The 21,552-nt window shown below is 38.5% G+C and overlaps 1 protein-coding gene across 1 annotated transcript in view; it reads right to left on the bottom strand.

The window, feature by feature from the left end:
- The window catches only part of ST18 (ST18, C2H2C-type zinc finger), a 100,410-nt gene that overhangs the window by 9,456 nt on the left and 69,402 nt on the right, over positions 1 to 21,552 (bottom strand). The window contains exons 12-18 of the mRNA XM_023515414.1: positions 18,964 to 19,079; positions 14,692 to 14,754; positions 13,908 to 13,976; positions 11,507 to 11,569; positions 11,323 to 11,403; positions 9,998 to 10,219; positions 5,075 to 5,163 (exon numbers count right to left, since the gene is read on the bottom strand). Of these exons, the coding sequence (XP_023371182.1) occupies positions 5,075 to 5,163; positions 9,998 to 10,219; positions 11,323 to 11,403; positions 11,507 to 11,569; positions 13,908 to 13,976; positions 14,692 to 14,754; positions 18,964 to 19,079 (703 nt within the window). The remainder of the gene's footprint in view (positions 1 to 5,074; positions 5,164 to 9,997; positions 10,220 to 11,322; positions 11,404 to 11,506; positions 11,570 to 13,907; positions 13,977 to 14,691; positions 14,755 to 18,963; positions 19,080 to 21,552) is intronic.

The following is a 21,552-nucleotide window of genomic DNA, read 5'->3' as shown; positions in this document are numbered from 1 at the left end:
TTTCCCAATGTTAATAAAGACATCCCAGCCTGTGCACTTCCAAATATTAACTCATTTGATCTTCTTAAGAAAACCATGAGTTAGAACCCTTATTAGCTTAATTTATGAATGGGAAAACCAAGGAAAAAGTAAGCAGAATGGCTGTGATTCAAACGCAAGCTACTCTCTCATTCCAGAATATGGCTGTTTAATCATCATTCTGTTATCTTTATTCACAGATATTTAATCTGTTTTAGAAGTATCAGTAGACAGGCTCTACTAGAATGTTAGACTGGCTAGTTGTTGTGGCCAATCAAGGAAATTATATCAAGGAAAAGAATCTTTTCACTAAATATTTCACTAAAAACCTGTTTCTTTGTGGAGTCCATCTACCTAAAAGTAACAGAATATGCTCTCATTCAATAATTTTAGTGTTTAGTTGGTAGTAATGTGTGCCTAATTTGCATAATTAAAATTACATAATTTATAATATTTTCTTTGTACTATGTATAATTATGCAAGTTACGTATATACATGTAGATAGAAGGGGTTCCTAACTTATAAAGGCTGTTACCTACTGTACTTACATTTTTCATGTTATACATGTGAAGCCATTCTATTTTAAACAAATTCTAGTTATATTTCTTGAGTGAACATTGATTTTTATATTAGGTTTACAAATTAAAATTTTATTTCTTTTTTATTTAGGGGATAAAATGGGCTAAAAAATTAGTGTGGTTATTTAGCTATGGCAAGGGTAGGGAAGTGAAGATCAATTCTTCCAAATGTAAACACTTTTTGGCATAGGCCTTCCATGTTTGAACTGGTAGATCATCTAAGACATTACCTAGTTCAATTAATGACACGAGTGACTTGTACTTAATTTAAATTAACTTAGTATGCTGAGGTTAAAGTTGTACACAAGTTTTATTTTATATATTTTGTATTTATATTTTATCGCTATCTGATTTTTAGACTTTTTTTTACAGTTTAGGGAGCACTGGGTTTACATCTGCTTTCAAGATCATCTGAGGAACAGTGATTGTGGCCAGGCTTAAAGACGGGACCATGGATGGAGCGCTGCTAGATCCCAAATCACCGTAGGTCCTTTTTGACCCTCAGTGGACCACAGACCTGCACCTGCATTTCTTTCTCATGCAAATTCCTTGTAGGCTCTTAGGCTTCCCAGAGCATCAGTCCCTATCTTCTTGGATCGTAAAACATGTACCTTTCCAGTTACCTGGAAAATGACTGCACCTGGCATTTAATGCATCCAGCCCATCCTGATGCTGCTCCATCCTTTGAAAGCTCAGCTGATGATGCTAGATTGAGAAGGACCCTTTGAAGGACATGAGCTCAGTCAGCTGCTCCCACTTACTGTGAAAGTCTTTGTGGGCTCAGACAGAGAAGCACCGTGTGTGCCTGGGTCTCAGCTCTGGCCCCTGTAAAGCCCCATCGTAATTTGATGCAATGCCACTGGCTCCCTGTTTTTTTTTTTCATCTTTATTAGGAGCAGCCCTGTGATTTAAACTGTATTTAGAGGACAGGTGTTATCAGTATTCTTGTAATTAAGACTCCTATACAATGCTTTCCTTGTGTACTTGGTTCAACAAAGTTTTGCTCCAGGCAGTGCCTGTAGCTCAAAAGGGTATGGCACCGGCCCCATAAGCCAGAGGTGGTGGATTCAAACCCAGCCCCGCCCAAAAAAAAAAAGAGTTTTGCTCCTACTACAGTGTGATTTCCATAGTGATTCTATCTTTTTCTTTGGTTTCTAAAAAATGGGGGCGGCACCATTTGCTCAAAGGAGTAGGGCACCAGTCCCATATGTTGGAGATGGTGAGTTCAAATCCAGCCCTGGCCAAAAACTGCAAAAAAAACCCCAACCAAACAAACAAAAAAGACTAGCTTTATTCTAGTCACGTGCCAAAGACACAATCAAATAAAGTCTCTGAAGCAAAATAATTGTGCTGCCATTGTTTCTCAGATGCTTTAGAAAGACTTTTGGCGGAAATTAAAGGCATCCAAATGGGGGCAGAGGAAGTGAAACTCTCTCTCTTCGCTGATGATATGATTTTATACTTAGAGAACCCCAAAGACTCAACCACAAGGCTCCTAGAAGTGATCAAAAAATACAGTAATGTCTGAGGATATAAAATTAATGTCCACAAATCATTAGCCTTTGTATATGCCAATAGCAGCCAAGATGAGAAGGAAATCAAGGACACCATACCCTTCTCAGTATCTCCAAAGAAAATGAAATACCTAGGAATACACCTCACAAAAGAGGTGAAGGACCTTTACAAAGAAAACTGTGAACCCCTAAGAAACAAATAGTAGAAGAGAACAACAAATGGAAGAATAGACCACGCTCATGGCTGGGAAGAATCAACATTGAAAAAGATGTCTGTACTTCCCAAAGCAATCTACAGAGTCAATGCCATCCCTATTAAAATACCAACATCATACTTTCAAAACTTGGAAAAAATAATTCTTCATTTTGTATGGAACCAAAAAACTCTGTATATCCAAGGCAATTCTTAACATTAAAAACAAAGCCAGGGTATCAGCCTACCAGACTTTAGGCTGTACTACAAGGTCATAGTGATCAAAACAGCATGGTATTGGCACAAAAATAGAGACATAGACATTTGGAATCAAATAGAAAACCAGGATGAATCAAACATCCTATAGTCACCTAATCTTTGATAAACCAAACAAGAACATACATCAGGGGAAAGAACCCTTATTCAATAAATGGTGCTGGGAGAACTGGATATCCACATGTAAAAGACTGAAGCTGGACCCTCACCTTTCTCCACTCACAAAAATTAACTCAAGATGGATAAAGTACTTACATTTAAGACATGAAACAATTAAAATCCTCAAAGAAAGTGTGGGAAAAACACTGGAAGCTATAGGCCTGGGGAAGGACTTTATGAAGAAGACTCCCAGGGCAATTGCAACAACAAAAATAAACAAATGGGACTTAATGAAGCTGCAAAGCTTCTGTACAACTAAGGCAACTACAACCAAAGCAAACAGACACATTGGGAAAGGATGTTTGCATATTTTGATTCAGACAAAAGCTTGATAACTAGGATCTACAGAGAACTCAAATTAATAAACATTTAAAAAGCCAACAATCCCTTAGATCACTGGGCAAGAGAGATGATAGAACCATCTCTAAAGAAGACAGATGAATGGCTTATAAACATATGAAAAAATGCTCCTCATCCCTAATAATTAGAGAAATGCAAATCAAAACCACCCTGAGATATCATCTAACCCCAGTGAGATCGGCCCTCATCACAAAGTCTCAAAACTACAGATGCTGGCATGGAGGTGGAGAGAAGGGAACACTTTTACACTGCTGGTGGAACTGCAAACTAATACAACCTTTTGGAAGGCATTGTGGAGAATCCTCAAAGAACTCAAGGTAGATCTCCCATTTGATTGTGCAATCCCATTGCTGGGCATCTATCCAGAAGGAAAAAAAATCCTTGAGTCACAAGGACACTTGTATTATTGCAGTTCAATTTAAAATCACCAAAATGTGGAAACAGCCTAAATGCCCACCAACTCAAGAATGAATTAACAAGCTGTGGTATATGTATATCATGGAATAGTACTCAGCCACCAAAAAAGACAGAGACTTCATATCCTTTTTATTAACCTAGATGGATGTAGAACACATTATTCTTAGTAAAGCATCACAAGAATGGAGAAATAAGAACCCTGTGTACTCAATTCTGATATGAGGACAGTCGAGGTCCTAGAGTGGGGGGTGGGGGATGGGAAGAACTGAGAAAGGGAAGGAGGGAGGGGGTGGGAGGTCAAGGGATCGGGTTCGACTTTTGGGGGCAGGACACAAATATAAGAGGTTCCTTATCTAACAAAAGCAATTAATGTACCCTGCTTCTATGTACCCTCAATGAATCCCCAACAATAAAAAATAAAAAAAATAAATAAAAAAGACCTTTGATAGAAAACAGCACAGGCCCCAGATAGTGTGGATTACAAATCTCAGGAAAAAATGCTCAAGAATCAAAGAAAACTTGGAGGAGACAAATGTAAATAGAACTCAGACACTACATGTGTCAACTTCGAGAAGGGATGGGCGCTAAGGAAATGAGCAAGGAGATACAGACACAGGCAGAGAGCCAGATGCTAAACGCAATCACCTGGAATTACTGTGGAATAGTTTATTTTGTGCACAGAAAACAAAGTTAAAGAATTCAAATGCAAGTGCTGGGAATTGTGTTTGCTAAAGTTTCATAAGGTTCTTATACCAGGAAAACACATACACATACACACACACATGAGATCACACACACATGTGAGAACACACATGCAAGGTCACACACATGTGAGAATACAAACATGTGAGATAACACACATGAGAACACACGTGGCATCACACATGTGACATCACACATATGTGAGAACACATGTGACATCACACAAGTGACATCACGCACACATGTGAAACCACACACAAGACTAAAGAACACATTTGTACGACTGTGTCTTGCTCTATTGCACAACATTGCCTGACTTTTCTGTTGAAGATCCTTATTAGAAAATAAGAACGAAACCAATAAATTCTTTATTTCTAGTTTATCTTTTCTTTTCTTTCTTTCTTTTTTTTTTTTTTTTAGACAGTCTCACTCTGTCACCCTGGGTAGAGTGCCATGGCATCATAACTCATAGCAACCTCAAACTCTTGGGCTCAAGTGATCCTCTTGCCTCAGCCTCCTGTGTAACTGGGACTACAGGCTCTTGCCACATGCTGGCTAGTTTTTCTGTTTTTGGTAGAGATGGGGTCTTGCTCTTATTCAGGCTCATTTCAAACTCCTGAGCTCAAGTGATCCATCCACTTCAGCCTCCCAGAGTGCAGGATTATAGGTGTGAGCCACTGCACCTGGCTGAAATTATTTTTTTAAAGGTATAGTTTTTGTTCTTATCTGAGGAAAGCTTCTACTCGTGCATGACAATGACACAATGACACTTCCCTGGTAGAGCCTACTCTGACACACAAAGCCCGTTCCTGAGCTGCAGTCCAGGCCCTGTGGTGACAGCAGCTCCATGTTCTTACCTCCAGTGGCTTTGAGCTTGATGGTCATTAATTCCTCGGAGACCTTCCCCTTTTTGATAGCTTGGGCATTGAGAGGACATCCAGATAAGCTGCAAAAACAGAAAGGATACTGATGTGTAAAATGTATATTATTTCTTATTAAACTTAAAACATTCACTACCTGTGATTTGTGTTTTTGCCTAATTACATTGTAACTGACAGCCTCTTTGTAGATAGTAGCAAATAAATATCTATTAAACTAGAGCAAAGGCAAAAGGCCTGCAAATGATATTAAATTTTTTGTGTGTTTTCCGAAATCAAAGGACAAATGAAAGTTGCTCTATAAGTATATTCCAATGATCATTGCCATTGTTACTGCTGACGCACAATCGTGAGTTAATTCGTTTTGTAAAAATGCTATTTTTCTGCATCATATAAGTGCATTTGTTTAGTAGTGGTTACTTTATTTTCTGTAAACATGAAGTTGTGCATTTATATTATGAATAAGAATTATTCCCAATTAGCCAAAATTCCATGCATAATAAAGCAGAATCTAGTCCTTTCTGTCGTTATGATCTTTATAGAATGATGCAAATTAATACAAACCAAAAATAACCCATCACCACATGCCCTACAGAAATTCAGTTTGGTTACGGGAAACTTCTTAATTTTTCCTTTAACTTGTCAAACTTTATTTTTTACTTAAAATGTATCTACCCCAAAAGGGGAATAAAATGTTCCTTTATAAGTATACTAAGATGATTATTGCCAAGACAGCCTATTAAACCATCACGGTATTTAGAACCCTTTTCACTTAATAGTTGCACTCTTCAGCGGGGTTTCTGTCCTTTAATGTCATATGTTTTATTTAAATTGCATCAGTGTGCTAATGCCAACATTGAATAAAACTTGTTTCTCATCATTTATGATCAGGTAATTTTGTTGTTCTAAGAACCCATTAATTCCTTGGCAATTTAATTGTATTTTTGTAGAAATAAGTTTTAGATCAAAATAAAGATTATCACAAATCAACCACTTGAATATTTTTTAGCCAAGAAATTTAGTTACAATTCATCTGTAAGACAATTATTTCAACCTGAAGTTGGAGACACTGGCAAAGTAAAAGAAAATATTCCTCAAGAATTTAGTAATGCCCTTACTAAATGTGTGCTACATTATTGCATTTTTTAAGACAAGTATTCCACAGAAAAGTCTATGAAAAAATAATAAATATGTAATATTTATAGAAAGAAGGTTATGCAGTTTACCTAAATTTAGTAATCTATAAATTATTTTATACAGAAAAAGAAAACAATAAAAGCACAAACTCAATGTACAACCTAAGTCTTCTACTATTTCAGGAAGCTTCTCGCTGTAAATTATAGCCTATATACGTGTCATAATCTTTTTTGTTTATGGAGAATTTGCACACGTCCATTTTGTCTTATGGCACATATCGTATTCTTAGAAAATGACCATGAATATTCAGTCGGGAAATTGGATATTTAAAGATGACTGGTGAGTAAGTCTATCTGTAACATAATGGACATTAGTACCTCATTAAAGTTCTCTGACCCTCACCCCTAACGGATTTACTTTGCTCAGACAACACGGTAGAACATTTTCAGGGTGACACAGTGTTGTTGTAAAAAAGCTAATGAAGCTTTCAGCCACAATCACAGGACTGAGAACCAAGGAACACAGTGCAATTATGACAGTGAAGCTTTGGTTCCAAAAATGCCACTTGATGTTTTGTATCTTCCTGTGTTGATATTTCGTATCTTCCAGGATATAAAACAAACCTTAATTTAAAAAATGAGGGGCAGGACAAATATTTTAAAAGTCCTTTTTACTTTTGAGGCCCCATACTGTACAGGCAGGGCAAAAATGTACCTTATATGGTTTTGGCCAAAATTGCAACTCTATTAAGGCAACTGAAAACTGTATCTTCATCTGCCTTCCCCAGAGTAAATGGCAGGTTATACAATTTATGTAGTGAACATCATTGCTTACCATGTATTAATAAACTTCAATAAAATTGCAAAGATATGATATAGCATTAAATGTTCTATTAGTCAACGGTGGTTGCTTGTGTGTGTGTGTGTGTGTGTTTTCTTTTGAGGGGCAGGGTCTCACTCTGTTGCCCAGGCTAGAGTGCCGTGGCATCAGCTTAGCTCACAACAACCTCGAACTCCTGGACTCAAGTGACCCTCCCACCTCGGCCTCCCAGAGTTCTGGGATGATAGGCATGAAACGCTGTTCCCGGCCAGAACTTCTGGTTTTAAAGCTACAAGTATCCATAATGGTGTGTGCGTTTTAATATATCGCCTGTCTTCTCAGGTTGTTATTTTTTTCAAAGGGGAAATTTTGTCAAAATAGCCCTGGGGGTGTAAGCCTGGATGCCAGGGCACCTTCCAGAGCTCACTTTCAATTTGACTCTTGGAAGGCAATTTGCTTCCTAAAGTGGCACCACCAGTGCTTTAAGGATTTAAAGCAAGGTTAGAAAGGAATTATTATATAAATATAATACTTATACAGAGCATAGGTCAAATTGTTCTTAATCATTCTATAAAGTAAGTTTTGTAACTATGCCATTTTGTCTGAGAAATTGTATGCTCTGATCCCTGAGGCACCCCCAGCAGGGTGCAGGCACACGGCTGGACCCGTGGCACCTGCAGTGTGCAGGATGCTCAGGAGCCTCTGCGCTTGCTTCCTCTCTGTCACCTGGGCATAATCCTGATTCCCGTGTAGCCCGCAGAGCTCTGTAAAGGTTTAAGGAGGAAACCACATACGTCACCCAGAGCAGCACTCTCTGTGGGAGAGACCCCGCATATATGTTAACTATTATTAGGGATCAAGTGATTTGAAAGGGTACCACACAATTTTAGGTTCAAAATACGAAACATTTAAGAGCCTATTGGATGGATATACTATTTTCATAAAGGGGAGGGAAATCACCCATATTTAACACCTACTATGTTCCAGGCACAAACCAGGTGTCATTGACATCATTTCAAGAAATTCTCCATAAACATAGAAATAGTATTCCATTTAAAGAGACTACTCCGAATTCAATCTAGTCTCTTAAATCTTTTCAGTAGGAAGAGAAATTTCGAGTGAAGAGTGCTGCGACCCAAATCACCCCTTTGTCTTAACTCTCAGACAGTAATATCTTGGCATTAATATTGCAGCATGTATTTTTGAACTCGTAATTTTCTTTTTCTTATTATGAAATTCATAATATGTCAACAGACACATACAATGTATAATCGCAGTGTAAAGAACACAGTTAAGTGGAAAACCATTTACCTTACAGCACAGAGCATGCCTTTCTAGGCCCTCTGAGGTGCTCACAGGCCCCTCAACAACTGGCTTCTCTGTCCCAGAGAAATAACCAGTATCTCAAACTATAGCTAATTGTCACCCCGCTTTTCCAAATGTAATTTTGTCCACGTCTTTTACTTTCCATGAACAGAACATACTGCACTATTCTTCAGCAATTTTCCTGCCCAGCATCATGCTCTAAAGTTCATCTGGGTGGCACTGCCTGGTGGCCATGGGTGTGGACACCACTGCTTATTCACCCTTCTGGCTGCTGGTGGGCAGGAGGGCTTCTCCCAGTTTGGAGTAAGCTCAGACAGGTCTCTGGGTTCCAATGTGCAAAGCAGCCCCTGGGGTGTAAGCCCGGGTGCTAGGGCACCTTTGAGAGTTCGCTTTCAAATTAACTCTTTGAAGGCAATTTGCTTCCTAAAGTGGCACCACCAGTGACTCCCACCTACAGTGTGTGGGAGTTCCCAGTGCTCCACAGCCTCACCAAGCCCTGGCATTGTCTTTTAAAACTTCTTAGTACTTTCAAAAGAAAATTCCATTACAGCCAAGAGACCCCTCAGAGCACATAACACAGAGCATTAACATTTCATCAGCAGTGTCCACACAGAAATACTGAGGTCGTCCCAAGAACTTCAGGGCTCTGTGCAGTGAACACGCCATTAGGCTGACTTGACTGGTGACTGCTGGTCTTGGACATGAAATCATGATTCAAACTCAGAATGAAACAATGTTTGCTATTGTGGACACTGACCTGCCTTTGAAAACCATCAAAACAATAAACCCCTTAAAAAAATTCAAGTTTTCTCCATAAGCAAGTTTCACTGCATCTACCTCTAAATCGGCAATTCCCAGAAAGCTTCATTTTCCGACACGGTTAATAGAGATCTTTAGAACTGAGCAAAATGTCCAAATGCCCCAGCTTTGTTCAGTGTGTAATTCCTCATAAGCAGAGCATCAGGGTTTCCTAAAGCTTCACTGGGTTTCAAATTAGTGTCACACACAGTGACCTGTGAAACCAGAAAGGGACCCACTGATGGGAGAAATAGTCAATCTTTGACTCTTTTCCTTTATGTAGAACATGAACCAAAAATGTGGGGTTTCAACAAAAGGCCTGGTTGAAATGCACGACACTCACTGAGAAAGGAAGAAGTAAGTCCTTGTGAAACTGTGAAAGAGTTTTCTAGATCTCCCTTCTCCCTGCGGACACTGGGCAGTGACGCCGGCATCTTTCTGGCTACTGTGGATAAGTCACACATCTGCCCAGTAGCAGAATACATACAATTCTGGTCTGAAATTGAGCCACTGCGTAAGAGGGAGGGAATGATCTAAACATGTAAAGCTAAAGTTTGCAATTACATCACAGAGTAGACATCGCCACTCGGAACTAACAGCAGCATAAGCAATATTTTAGAATACAAAAGCCAAATGCACGCTTTCTACAGCACTCGAAAACTTTGTAGTGAATTTTCAGAAATAGAGAAAATAGCATTTGTCATTCTTCAGGCTAGTCAGATATCTCCTCAGCAAGACTCACTGTTACAATGTCTCAAGTGCTATAATTCATGACCTTTAGGACACCACCACCACCACCAAAGGACAGAAAATGAAGATTACCTTCTGTGGGTGACAAACACATTGTTGACGTGGCCCAGCCCATTGCAGCCTGGCAGGGGACAGTGCGGCAGTTCTTGTTTGTTCAGTTTCCAGGAGAGGGAGGCCCCATTGAGAGGATTCTCCTTCTGTCTCTTGGCAGCCAGGGGACAGCCAGAAGCCGTCCTGTGTGATGTGTATTTACCTGACACGTGACCTTGTCCATCACATCCTATCACAGGACATCTAGAGAGACATAGCAGAGACATTGCCAGCTGGGAAGAAGGCAGTGTCAGTTCCAGACTATCCAGAGGAAGAGCCATGATATTATAATTTTAAAAGATGGCACCATTGCTAGCAACACAGCATTGCACAGGCAGGGGTGTCCAACCCGTGGCCCCCAGACCACATACAGAGTATATGAGGACTTTATTTGTTTATCTGTGGTACTGGATGTCAAGAGAAGTGTGCATGGACCTTTTTTCTGGCTCCTCAGCTTTTGTTAGTGTTTGTATATTTAATGTGTGGCCCAAGACAACTCATCTTCTTCCAATGTGGCACAGAGCAGACGAAAGGTTGGACATCCCTGGAAGGCTCTGCTCTAAGTAGTTTTCATACTTTATTTCACTTAACATTCACTGCAATCTACTGAGTGGGGAGAGTTATTACCCCGTTTTAGAGGGGTGGGGACAAGGCTTATAGAGCTTTGGTAATGTACTAACCATTTTAAAGGAAGAGGAGCCCAGTTCGTGCCACACTTTTTAGCTCTGGAGACGGCACATAAGCACTCTTACATTTTGTCTCAACAAAGACCTCGGGTGTAAATGTTAACTGCCTTGACCAAAGATGCATCACACGTTATTCACAGAACTGGAATTTTGTTTGCTAAATGTTCAAGTATTGTGTTTAGAAATAATATAGAGAGAACAATTTAAATTTCTACATCCAATATGTTCATATATCACCCAAGATGTGATCGCCTTTTTCTTAGAGGAGGGAATTCAGTTTAGATACAATTTCACCTTAGGCAAATTTGAAAGTTTCAGGGGAAAATGCTTCTGTATCTGTCATTCTGTAGCATTTCCACATGCTACTTTCCTTTACAACAAATGAAAAAATTACAAATCTTCTCCTTTTTTTTTTGCGTTATCCAAGAGCTATGGAAACGTAGCTCTGAAGAGGAAAATTCTCTCAATACTCCAAACAATCTGACTCTTGCTTCAAGAGTCTTTGGGTCTAAGAGGGCACACCTTCCCTGAACTCAGTCCACCCTTGACTCTGTGCTAACCGAGATCCGCCCATCTGACCAGCTCTGCAGCTCACCCCGACACCACAGCTGTTGCACTTACTTAAGTTCAGGGTCCTCTTTTTCTTCCTTGGTTGGGGTCATTTTGACACCACCTTTCCTTGCACGAGGGCAGCCAGACAAGCTATAGCGTGTACCCAACAGAGAACAAAACAAAATCATGTGATCTCTCTGACTACCACTGTGGACAAGCTGATTTCCACGTCTCAGGAAGCGGATCATCCTACCTTCTGTGAGAAGCGTAGTTTCCAGTCACATGGCCGGAACCATCACAGCCTGGGGTTGGACACCTGGAGTGCAGAAGAGAGAATGGGCCCACACTGATAGGCCGTCGAGGGGGGAAGGGACATTTAAATAGATCTAAAAAGAATGAATTGCTTCGTTGTGCAATTTTTGTCTTAAATATAATTATCTTTTACTTAATAATCTATTCAAAAAAATTTAGTATGTATAGCTACTGAGTAATGTTTGGTAAACAGAGTATTAGTTGTTGTATAAGTACCATGCGCTAACCAATGCTCCCAGTGCCACTGGCACTCCCAAAGTGTGGGTTGTTATTTATCGTATTTTCATTTCTCTATTTTCAAGCCTTAAATTGGAAGGAATTTGAAAGTCAGCTCACAACTTACTTTTGGGCTTCTATCTAGAACTCTAAGTATCTAAGAACTGCAAAGTTCTCATCTTTCATGTAAAGAGAAAAGTTTTCCATTTTTTAATGAATTATTTATTTTCAGATATGCTGTAGTACCATGATAATTCATTAATTCAGATAAACAGCAGTGGTGTATGTGAACTCCAGAGATGGGAAGCATTAATGTGATGACCAAAGAATTGAAATAATTTGCACCTATTTTGGTTTTGGGAAAAAAACTTCCAATAACTATCACCGAAAATCATTAAATTTGGAATGAGAAGGGTGAGAGAGGAAAGAGATTTGAACTTCTACTTGGAATGCTGATTAAAAATAGGTTTCAGAATACCCTTATATACAAACATTTTCACCTTTTTGCTGCTTTTTAAAAAAATCCTAAGTACAAATAAAAACAGAGAGTCTATCAAAGTATTTGCTGTTCTGAAGATTCTTGTGGACATCATCTTCACTTATCTTTTCACATCTACGCCCATTACGGTTCAGATGTCTCTTCAAATAAAAGTTCCATTTGAGAAGAACAAGAATCCAAAGAAAAATGTGAATACCACACCTTTCCTTAAATCCCACCCTACTGAATTTTTACAGAATGCTTTTTATAACTCATCCTAAGGCAGAAAATATGAAATCAGTACACATGTCTTCCAGCTAGCTGGTGGGACTTGCTTTGACTCTTGACCCATTTAAGGACTAATAACATAGTGGTTTAATTGCAGTTATGGAAACACAAGTACCAGAGAACCTTCTTTGGGGATTCTCCTCGAATACTGATCTATACAAGTTATCAATGAAATGTCTTTTTTTTCTTTTATGGAAAAACAAAAGGTATTACTTAGTAGATGGCTGTGTAAAACACATAAATATTTAATATTGCTATAGGATCTCTCAATTTATGTGTGTTTAATATATTAACCAATATTTTTCTAGAAGTAAGGTTTGATGACAATAGTTAAGAGAACCAATAACTATAATTAACTTGTGGTAATGTAGAAGTTTGAAGGACTTGAGTAACATATTCTGGCACATCTCGCTTTTCAATCTGTTAATTACTAGTCTCTTCTAGGCATTCTCATATTTTAGTCCAGAAAATGGCAGTCAATAGATTATATCTAGACTGTATGTTGACATAATAAATTGTATTTTACACTTTAAAAATGAGGAAAGTTATATTTTTCATAGTTCCTTTTACTATTTCTGCTACTAAAACTCCATTTTTAAACAACTTAGAAGAGAAAAATACTATTTAAAAATTAAGAAAAATATGGTACCTGAAATGTGACATGTATTTTAGACACTAAAAGTTGATTCTACTATTTTCATACAAATATTATTTTACCTCTAGACATAGTAACACTTTTTCCCTAAAACATTACTGTTTGCAAATAAATTTAATTAGATTTGTTAAATGCTATTTCTTTACCCTTTGAAATTTTTGCCCTATCATCTATCTTCTTATAATTTTTTATTATTCTATATGTAATTTAACGAGATGTGAAAGTAAACAAGTGAGAAATTTGTATTAAAAAAAGGTAAGAGTAGGAAAAAGAAAATCTCTAAGTAAAAGTTAATATACATGTGACCTTGAGAGCTTATAGACTTGGTAGAAATGAGCCAAAATTATGTTTGGCATCCAACAGTGAAAGGCAGTTGTATGAGTCAAAATACCCAGAAGGTAATATGTCATGCAATTTTCTTAAAATTAGATGATGCAAACACTTTGCCACAAGACTAATTTAGTAAATAAATCTAAAATTAACAGAAAAAAGTATTCTGTTTTACCATGACATCATTCCTTTAAAAATTATTATAAGGCTCCTGAAGCAAGCAAATGAAATTAAATCCCAGTGATTTGGTTGTAGCCGTGCTGATTTTTTGGTGCTCTAACTCAGTTAGGCAAGATGTAAAACTGGTTGTTGGCCACACTGAGGGTCCCTCCCCGTCAGGCAAAGGGCAAGGAAGTCACACTGCCCATCACTTACTTCAGCTCCTGAGAGTTCGCAGCCATGAGGGATTTAAGAGTCTTATCTGCTAATGGACATCCAGAAACACTAAGGAGGGATGAGAAAAAACAAAACAAAACAAGACACTGACAAATCTGACTCAAAGAGCGTCCTGGGCAGGGAACGTATGTTAAATCACGGAGGACTGGGAAAATTATAACTGGCTTGGAATCTAGCTGTGCTACTCTAACCAGCGTAGGCTTTCGGGCACCTCAGTTCTTTCTCTTAGACACGGATTTGCTATTTATTGGATGAAGGGCTTTAACCCAATGAGACTCCCCACAGCTAGAGTTCAGTGGTGCAGTGACTACTGATCAAGTTCTTCTTGTTACAGCACCTCCTGATGATGCTTCTCCAAAGAGAAAACACATCTTATGAGCAAAGAAGGTAAATGGAAAGATTGAAAACAGCCCTTGCACACCATTTAAACTCTGTAACTCCCTGGTGTATTCACCCAGAGTAAAGGGCCACTTCAGTCACTCTGTTGTGTTTGCCTTGTTCCACACGAGTCCTAAAGCCAGGCAGAATCAAAAGCTCATGTGAACCCTAACTTGTGGTCTGTGACCTGGACTACAGGATCAGAAAACTGTTTTGACCAAGAATCATGATTTCTACACCACATATCTTTACTTCCACAACATAAACCAAAAACGCACTAACTCGCTCTCTTTTTCCTGATCTAGATATTATTTTGCTTAAATGGGTGAGAATAACATTGAAAGTAGAACAAAATGATCCGACTGCAGCGGGGGATGCTAGGTACCTGCGATGAGACGCGTAGTTTCCTGTTACGTGGCCACTTCCATCACAGCCTGGTGTTGGGCAGCTGAGTCAACGAAAAATGACATCATTAGAGTCAAGCACATTTCCTGGATTCATTTGCTCTGCCTGATACGTTGTGAGGCATTTTCTCTGTGCAAGATGCGTTAGCTGGTGTGCTAAAGATTTGTGCTATGTAAGAACCAGCAGGCTACCTAAAAGAAAACTAAAAATCATAACATGATGAGTAGTACTTCCTTAGTTATCTGTTTCAACATCATATCCAAATCCCTGATTCAAATTAGACAGGAAAGTGATATTAAAAGGTACATCCTAGCAATATTGTGAGTCAGTAATCTGGGGTGTTTATTCCTTTGAATGTATATACACCATCAAAAATAAATATTATAAACCCCTGCTTTACAATACTAGATCTTAGGAATACTGGCACCAATTATGGGACAGATTCTGGAAAGGAGGTTGTATGAGATTTAACAAGCAAGGCAACCTAGTACCTTCATAAACATTTGGAAACCACTGAAAATCTCTGACTGAGATGTAGACTGGTAGGTTAGGTGGGAAAGCTGCTGACAGTAGGAAGTAGCCAAGATGTTTAGTGAGCAAAGCTGAGTAATTTCAGCCAAAGCTTGAACCCAACAAAGACAACTACTAATTCACCATTAGCCTGAGAATGTGCTCTCAGGCATGGTCAGGACACCGGCTCCACCAAGATCTGTGTCCCTGAACTTCGTTTAGTCTCAGAACCTGCTTGTGTCCTGTGCATCTAATGTGTTTTGAACATAATGTAAGAAAGGAAATATTCTTAGCAGCTTTTCTTCTGTAACTAATGCATTTCTTGGCTTCTCAGTGACTTAATATCCTCTGATGTTTTTTGAAAGTCACTCATGTGGAGTAGGTAGATCAACCCCAGCCCACCCAACTCTGTTTATGGGGATGTTAAAAATTAGGTATGTCATTTGTACATCTGACTTTTTTTGGCATCCTGTCTGAAGTGAGGGAATATATATATCTCTCACAGAATTTACCCTTTTGAAGGGAAGTTTGGGGATCGAACTTATTCTCAGGTAATGTAAAGAAACAATAAGAGTTAGAACATTTTCATGTCTCTATGTTTAGATCAGGGCTTGATCCAAACTGCATCATCATCTAGCTCTTCTCTCGTCCTTCTTCCTAGATAGATATCAGAAAGAAAACTAGCTATGGCATTTGTAAAAAAGTAAAGAAAAATTAACAATGATTAATGTGTGAGCTGAGTTATCTTGCAAGTGCTATCCACTCACTAAATGCAGAAAAATCTTTTCTGAACATAGCGCAACAGGGATATTTAGAGGATGAGAAAGGTGTTTCAACGGCCGGGGAATTCCCACTCTAGAAATACACCGCCACCTCGTGTTCCAAAACAGCATTGCATTTATTTTATTTTATTCTATTTTTAAATGACTCCCATTAATATTACCAGGAGAGGCAAAAGAGGTGCCAAGGATTTTTAAACTCAGCTATAAATTACCTGTGAAATATGATGATGAAATAGACATTAATTAGGAGAAAAAACTTAAAGTTTAGTGATATAAAAAGGTCAACAAAGAATTGGAGGCAGCTTAGTAGTGGGAAAAGTTTCTGCTCCGAATTCTAATAACTAGATTTAATTCCTAGTCTACAGTGAAAAATCTTATCTAATGACATGTGCCAGTATCAGTTGGGTGATATACTCAGGGAAGGTTTGTAGATGAAACTAATATAATTACAGGAAGAAAACTAGCAGATTCTCTCAGTAAGTGGGACTCAATCCCCAAGCAAGTTCTAGGATAATCAGTGGCCAAAAAAAAAATCTATTTTGAACAAAGATTTTGCTAGCCAATTAAAGCATGATTATCTGTTAAAAACACAGTAAGGACAGGGTGACATAAAGTAGTGAGACTTTTACAAAATAAATATACTAACACATCCACACATAATAAGCGATATCCATTAATGTACTCGCCCTGTCTATAAAATGGTGCATGTGAGGTCTCTGAGACAGCAGCTTCCTAGGAATTCATGATTATATTCCCCAAATCCTTCAGTCTTTTTGAAACCCTTCCTTTTTTATATTTACCTTCATATGAAAAGAAGTCCCCTTTGCAAAATAATCACACTTCATTTTTCTGACCCCAAATGGTGTTGCATATTAATTACGAATCTTTTATATTACGTTTACTTTGGGATGATTTTTCACAATTTCTGACAATCTACTTTCAGAGGACAATTTTCCAGTTTTGAAAAAATTAAGCATAGCATGTGGAAAGGAAATTTGTAAAAAAAAAAATGAAAAGTGCCTCCCCGTAGGGATAAGTGTATGGGAGCCCTAAGTGGCCTCTTGGGAAGAGGCTGGGTTTGGCAAAATTTAAGTTCAATTCCTTTTGAACCATCCATTATACATGACACTTTTTAGGGTGCACACTGCTAGGGCCAGTGTTACCTGTGAGCTCCTCAGAGAATGCAAAGTCAAAGCCTGCTTTAAAGCTCCTCACACATTCCTAGTGCAAACTGGACTTGAAATAATTTTTATTGAACCCCTACTATCTGCAAGGCACAAGGCACTTGGCACCAGCATTCGAGATGTGTTCTCTGCTCCCAAGTCACTGTCCCTGTAGGTGGAAAATAAGAGTCAGCACAGCAAACAGTGTGCAGCAAAGGAGGGGGCGTCGTTGAGGACGGGAGGGGGAGGGCACGCCTCTGGGAGGCTCTGCTCTCGGGGACCACAGAGAGTGGAGGTGAAGAAGGAAAGACCAGGACTCAGGTGAGGGACAGCTGTAGCTCCAAGGCCTCTGCAGCGAGTGACCTCTGGGAGAGAGCTGAGGAGAGGATGCGCCCTGCAGAGGGGCCAGAGGCGTGGCTGGTGGAGAGGCAGGGTCAGGGGACTACAGGTTGAGGCAGAGAGCTTTGCCACTGTGGGCTGGAGGGCACAGCTGGCTGGCAGCCCCAGAGTCTTCAGCACAAGTTAGGGCAGACAGGTCCCAGAACTGAGGTCTAAGATGCCCCAACATTTAGAAAGCTGTACTTGAGTCTGGTAGGATAACCACCAGGTGGGAGAGAAGTCAGAGGCAAGGTTCCTAGAGCCCAGCATAGGAGACCCAGAGAAGGCAAGATCAGTTCTGTGGCCGTCCACTCAAGTAACAGGAGAATCAAGGACCCACAGCCCAGATCAGATCCAGGTGGGGAGAAGCAAGGGGGAAAGGGACGGTCCCTAGAGGACTGTCTGGAAAAGATTTAGGAGGGAAACTGAGTCACACTGAAGTGACAACTTTCTTGAGGAGTTCAGCTGTCAAAGGAAGGGGAGACAGAGCTCAGGTGGAAGCTCAGTCAGGAGAGGTGTTAAATTGTTTTATCAGAAAAATGTAAACAGAAGGGTTACTCTCTGCTGGAAACTCTCATTAACTGGCAGCTTTAAATGTCTGTATGAATAAGCTTGATTAATATTTAATCATTTACATATGGAAAACAGTCTCCCTGCATTTCACATGTTCACTCATTCACTAATATATAATTAGTACTTAGTGCCTTCAGGTACTCTGGTCCTTAAACTCTCCTGAGTCACAGAACCCCTCTGAGAATATGATGAAACCATTAACTCCCTTACCCAAATAACAATCTGCAGAAAGTGTTATGAGGTTACGATGGTTCCTGAAGCCAAGCCTGAGATCCACCATGGTCAATGGGCATCGGGTTAAGAATTTTGGGTCAAAATATAAGCATTTCTAATTGCTTATCTTGTTTTTAATCAAGAGTCTATTAGTTCTCTCAGCCTAAGAATAAGTCATAACTCTCTTTGTTCAGGCCATAGGGTTGGGTACATGTTTAACATTTAACTATTAACTGGTTGAAATTGACCTAAAGCCAGAATTATTATCCCAAATTAAGAAGGTCAAGTTCTCTCTCTCTTTTTTTGTACTTGAGATTCCTTTTTTTTTTTTTTTGAGACAGAGACTCTGTTGCCAGGCTAGAATGCCCTGGCATCAGCCTAGTTCACAGCAAACTCAAACTCCTGGGCTCACCCGATCCTTCTGCTTCAGACTAGGTGGCTAGTTTTTCTATTTTTAAAAGAGATGAGGTCTCACTTTTGCTCAGGCTGGTCTTGAACTTCTGAGCTGAGGAGTTCCTCCTGTCTTGGATTCCCAGAGCGTTAGAATTACAGGCATGAACCACCTTGTCCATCCAAGAACTTCAATCTCTTAATTCCAAAATTTTCCACAGCAAAGCAGGAGGTACCACTTACGTGATTAGTTCCTTTTTGAGATCTCTTGCATGGAGCTTGGGTTTGGGGCTTGGTATGGAGGCCTCTCCAGGAAACTTTTTTTCCTCTAAATTTTCTAGAGAGCTCACTGGGTCTTTCTGAAAAATAAAAACGAACACACAAACAAGCAAAAAAAGAAACACAAAAGCCATTAGGGAACCCTGGAAAGACAATGGCATTGAATTCAGGGCCTGGCTTAAATTTTGGCTTAAAATTACCTCAGACAATTTGCAAAAGAAATATATGAGACAGTGAATATCAGGGCATCCCTAATTGTTATGGGCCTTGAAGAATGAGAAACTGGAACTGATGGGGAACACATTTAAATGCTCACACACTGGCAAAGGGTTGCAGAGCCATTTCTTGAGCTATATAATTGAGTTTATATTTTTGTATGTTTCAAGTTTTCTTGTGTAAGGAATGTTTCCTAGAGAACACAGGAATAGTTCTTTCTATATCCAACAGTCATAGCAGCAGTAAGACAAAAGAAATATTGCAAAAAAGTGTTACACAAGTAATTACTTATTTATTTATTTATTTATTTATGTTTTTGAGACAGATTCTCCCTCTGTTGAAGGCTAGAGTGATACAGCATCAGCCTAGCTCACAGCAACCTCAAACTCCTGGGCTCAAGTATCCTCTTGCCTCAGCTTTCTGAGTAGCTGGGACTACAGGTGCTGCCTCGGTGCCAGGCTAATTTTTCTATTTGTTAGTAAACACAGGGTCTCAGTCTTGCTAAGGCTGGTCTTGAACACCTGAGCTCCAGTGATTCTTACGCCTCTGCTTCCCAGAGTGCTAGGATTACAGGTGTGTTCCACCAAGCCAAGGCATACATGCCTTTTTAAACAGAAAAGGAATTTAGTTTAACAATATTTCATTTTCTAGTAGACAAATAATTAAGATCTAAATTTTTTTGTTAAATATGTAACTGAGGCCATAGTGTTGAAGCAATTCATTTGATTTTTTTGGATAAATGCTTTCATTTTCTTATCACTTCCGGTTTTCCTGAAATTGCCTTTCTTGCTAAATTGGTATCTTACAATACTTTACTCATCGGATGAAATTTCTTGTTGGATATTATTAATTTTTATTACTTTCTCTTAAGTTAAATACTTAAGTATTATGCTATCTCTTAAGTATAGTACTTAATACTTCTTTATCCCATAAGGAAGACTCGCTAATCATTTCAAATAATTTATTTTACCAAGTGATGTATTATTTCACAGATGATGGTTTAAGGCCTTTCTTGGTCACATAATCAGCTTACTTTCATCATTAAGCGTATATACAGTAAATATAATACTTCCTGGATTTAATATTAAAAGCAGCTTTACTAAAATAGAAAACTGTATTCTCAATCTCAAAAATACTAATCTATTTTTGCTAAGGTGAGCAGACTATTTTAAAATATCTGAAACAAATCTCATTTGAACTAAATGCATATACAAGTACTATAGCATAATATAATTTTAAGAAATTGTGATTTTACATTTAAAAGCAGTGGAAAAGATAAAAATCCTTAGATTTTCCAAACCAAAGAAAAGTTCTAAACGCTGATATCAAGCATCAAAGCAAATTTAATTTCTTTCGTTAATTACTTGGATGACAATTCAATTGTTTTACACAAGAACATACCGTAGTACCTAGGTTAGTAAACTATGTCATATGACATCATCATCTCCAGGTAAAACTGATAAAAGTTGGTTGTATACAATTCCTCTTTTCATATTATTTATACATTACTTATTTTACTGATAAATGCTGGAAAATTATAGCTAACAAAAATCCACCATTAAAACTAAAGAAAAGTAATGTGTTTGAAAATAATTGCACACTAGGATGCAGAAAGAAGCACTACTTTAATGCTGCCTTCAGGGAATCTACAGCGAAGTGGATGATTGAAGCTTATCCTTCTAAAGTTTTACACAGTGAATGACTAAAATGAAACAATTCCTAATTTTAAGGCCTTAAACCTGATAATTCCACTATCCATTTGGAACTATCTGGATTTGGCTTGCATAGTATTTTTCACTGTAATTTAGAAATGTCTTGGGTTTTTGAAAGCAGACATAAATGCTGAATCTAATATCGTCTCAATGTGGAGCAGCCTTTGTTTTTCTGTTTAGATGCTGAATTTTTCACAAAAGTGGCATGAAGTAAAAACAGCCATTTTATTCTTTTCTTTATGGTAAAGTTAATGACAAAGTCTTTGAGGCAGGCACACACTTTCACAAATGAACTTATAAAAGTTTCCAGGGCTGAATCAATACATCAGGAGGCAAGAGAATGGGGAATTTTGAAAGAAATCATCAGTTGTGAAAGTTTGAGTCGTTGTTTTACTAAAATGCATCCAAAAAGAATGCTCGCAGAGTATATGTAGTAGGTGGAAATCTGTGGTAATGTTTCAATGGCATAATTTAAAAGTGACCTTTTAAATATTTTGTAATTTTTTAAAACATAGACTCTTTTTTTTTTCTTTTTTTTTTTTTTTTTTTGAGACAGAGCCTCAAGCTGTCCCCCTGGGTAGAGTGCTAAGGCATCACAGCTCACAACAACCTCCAACTCCTGGGC

Source organism: Otolemur garnettii, unplaced genomic scaffold (genome assembly GCF_000181295.1).
Source record: "Otolemur garnettii isolate 467f Iridium unplaced genomic scaffold, OtoGar3 scaffold00071, whole genome shotgun sequence".
NCBI lineage: Eukaryota > Metazoa > Chordata > Mammalia > Primates > Galagidae > Otolemur > Otolemur garnettii.
The sequence above is the reverse complement of the archived record's forward strand: the minus strand, read 5'-3'. Positions and strand labels throughout refer to the sequence as shown.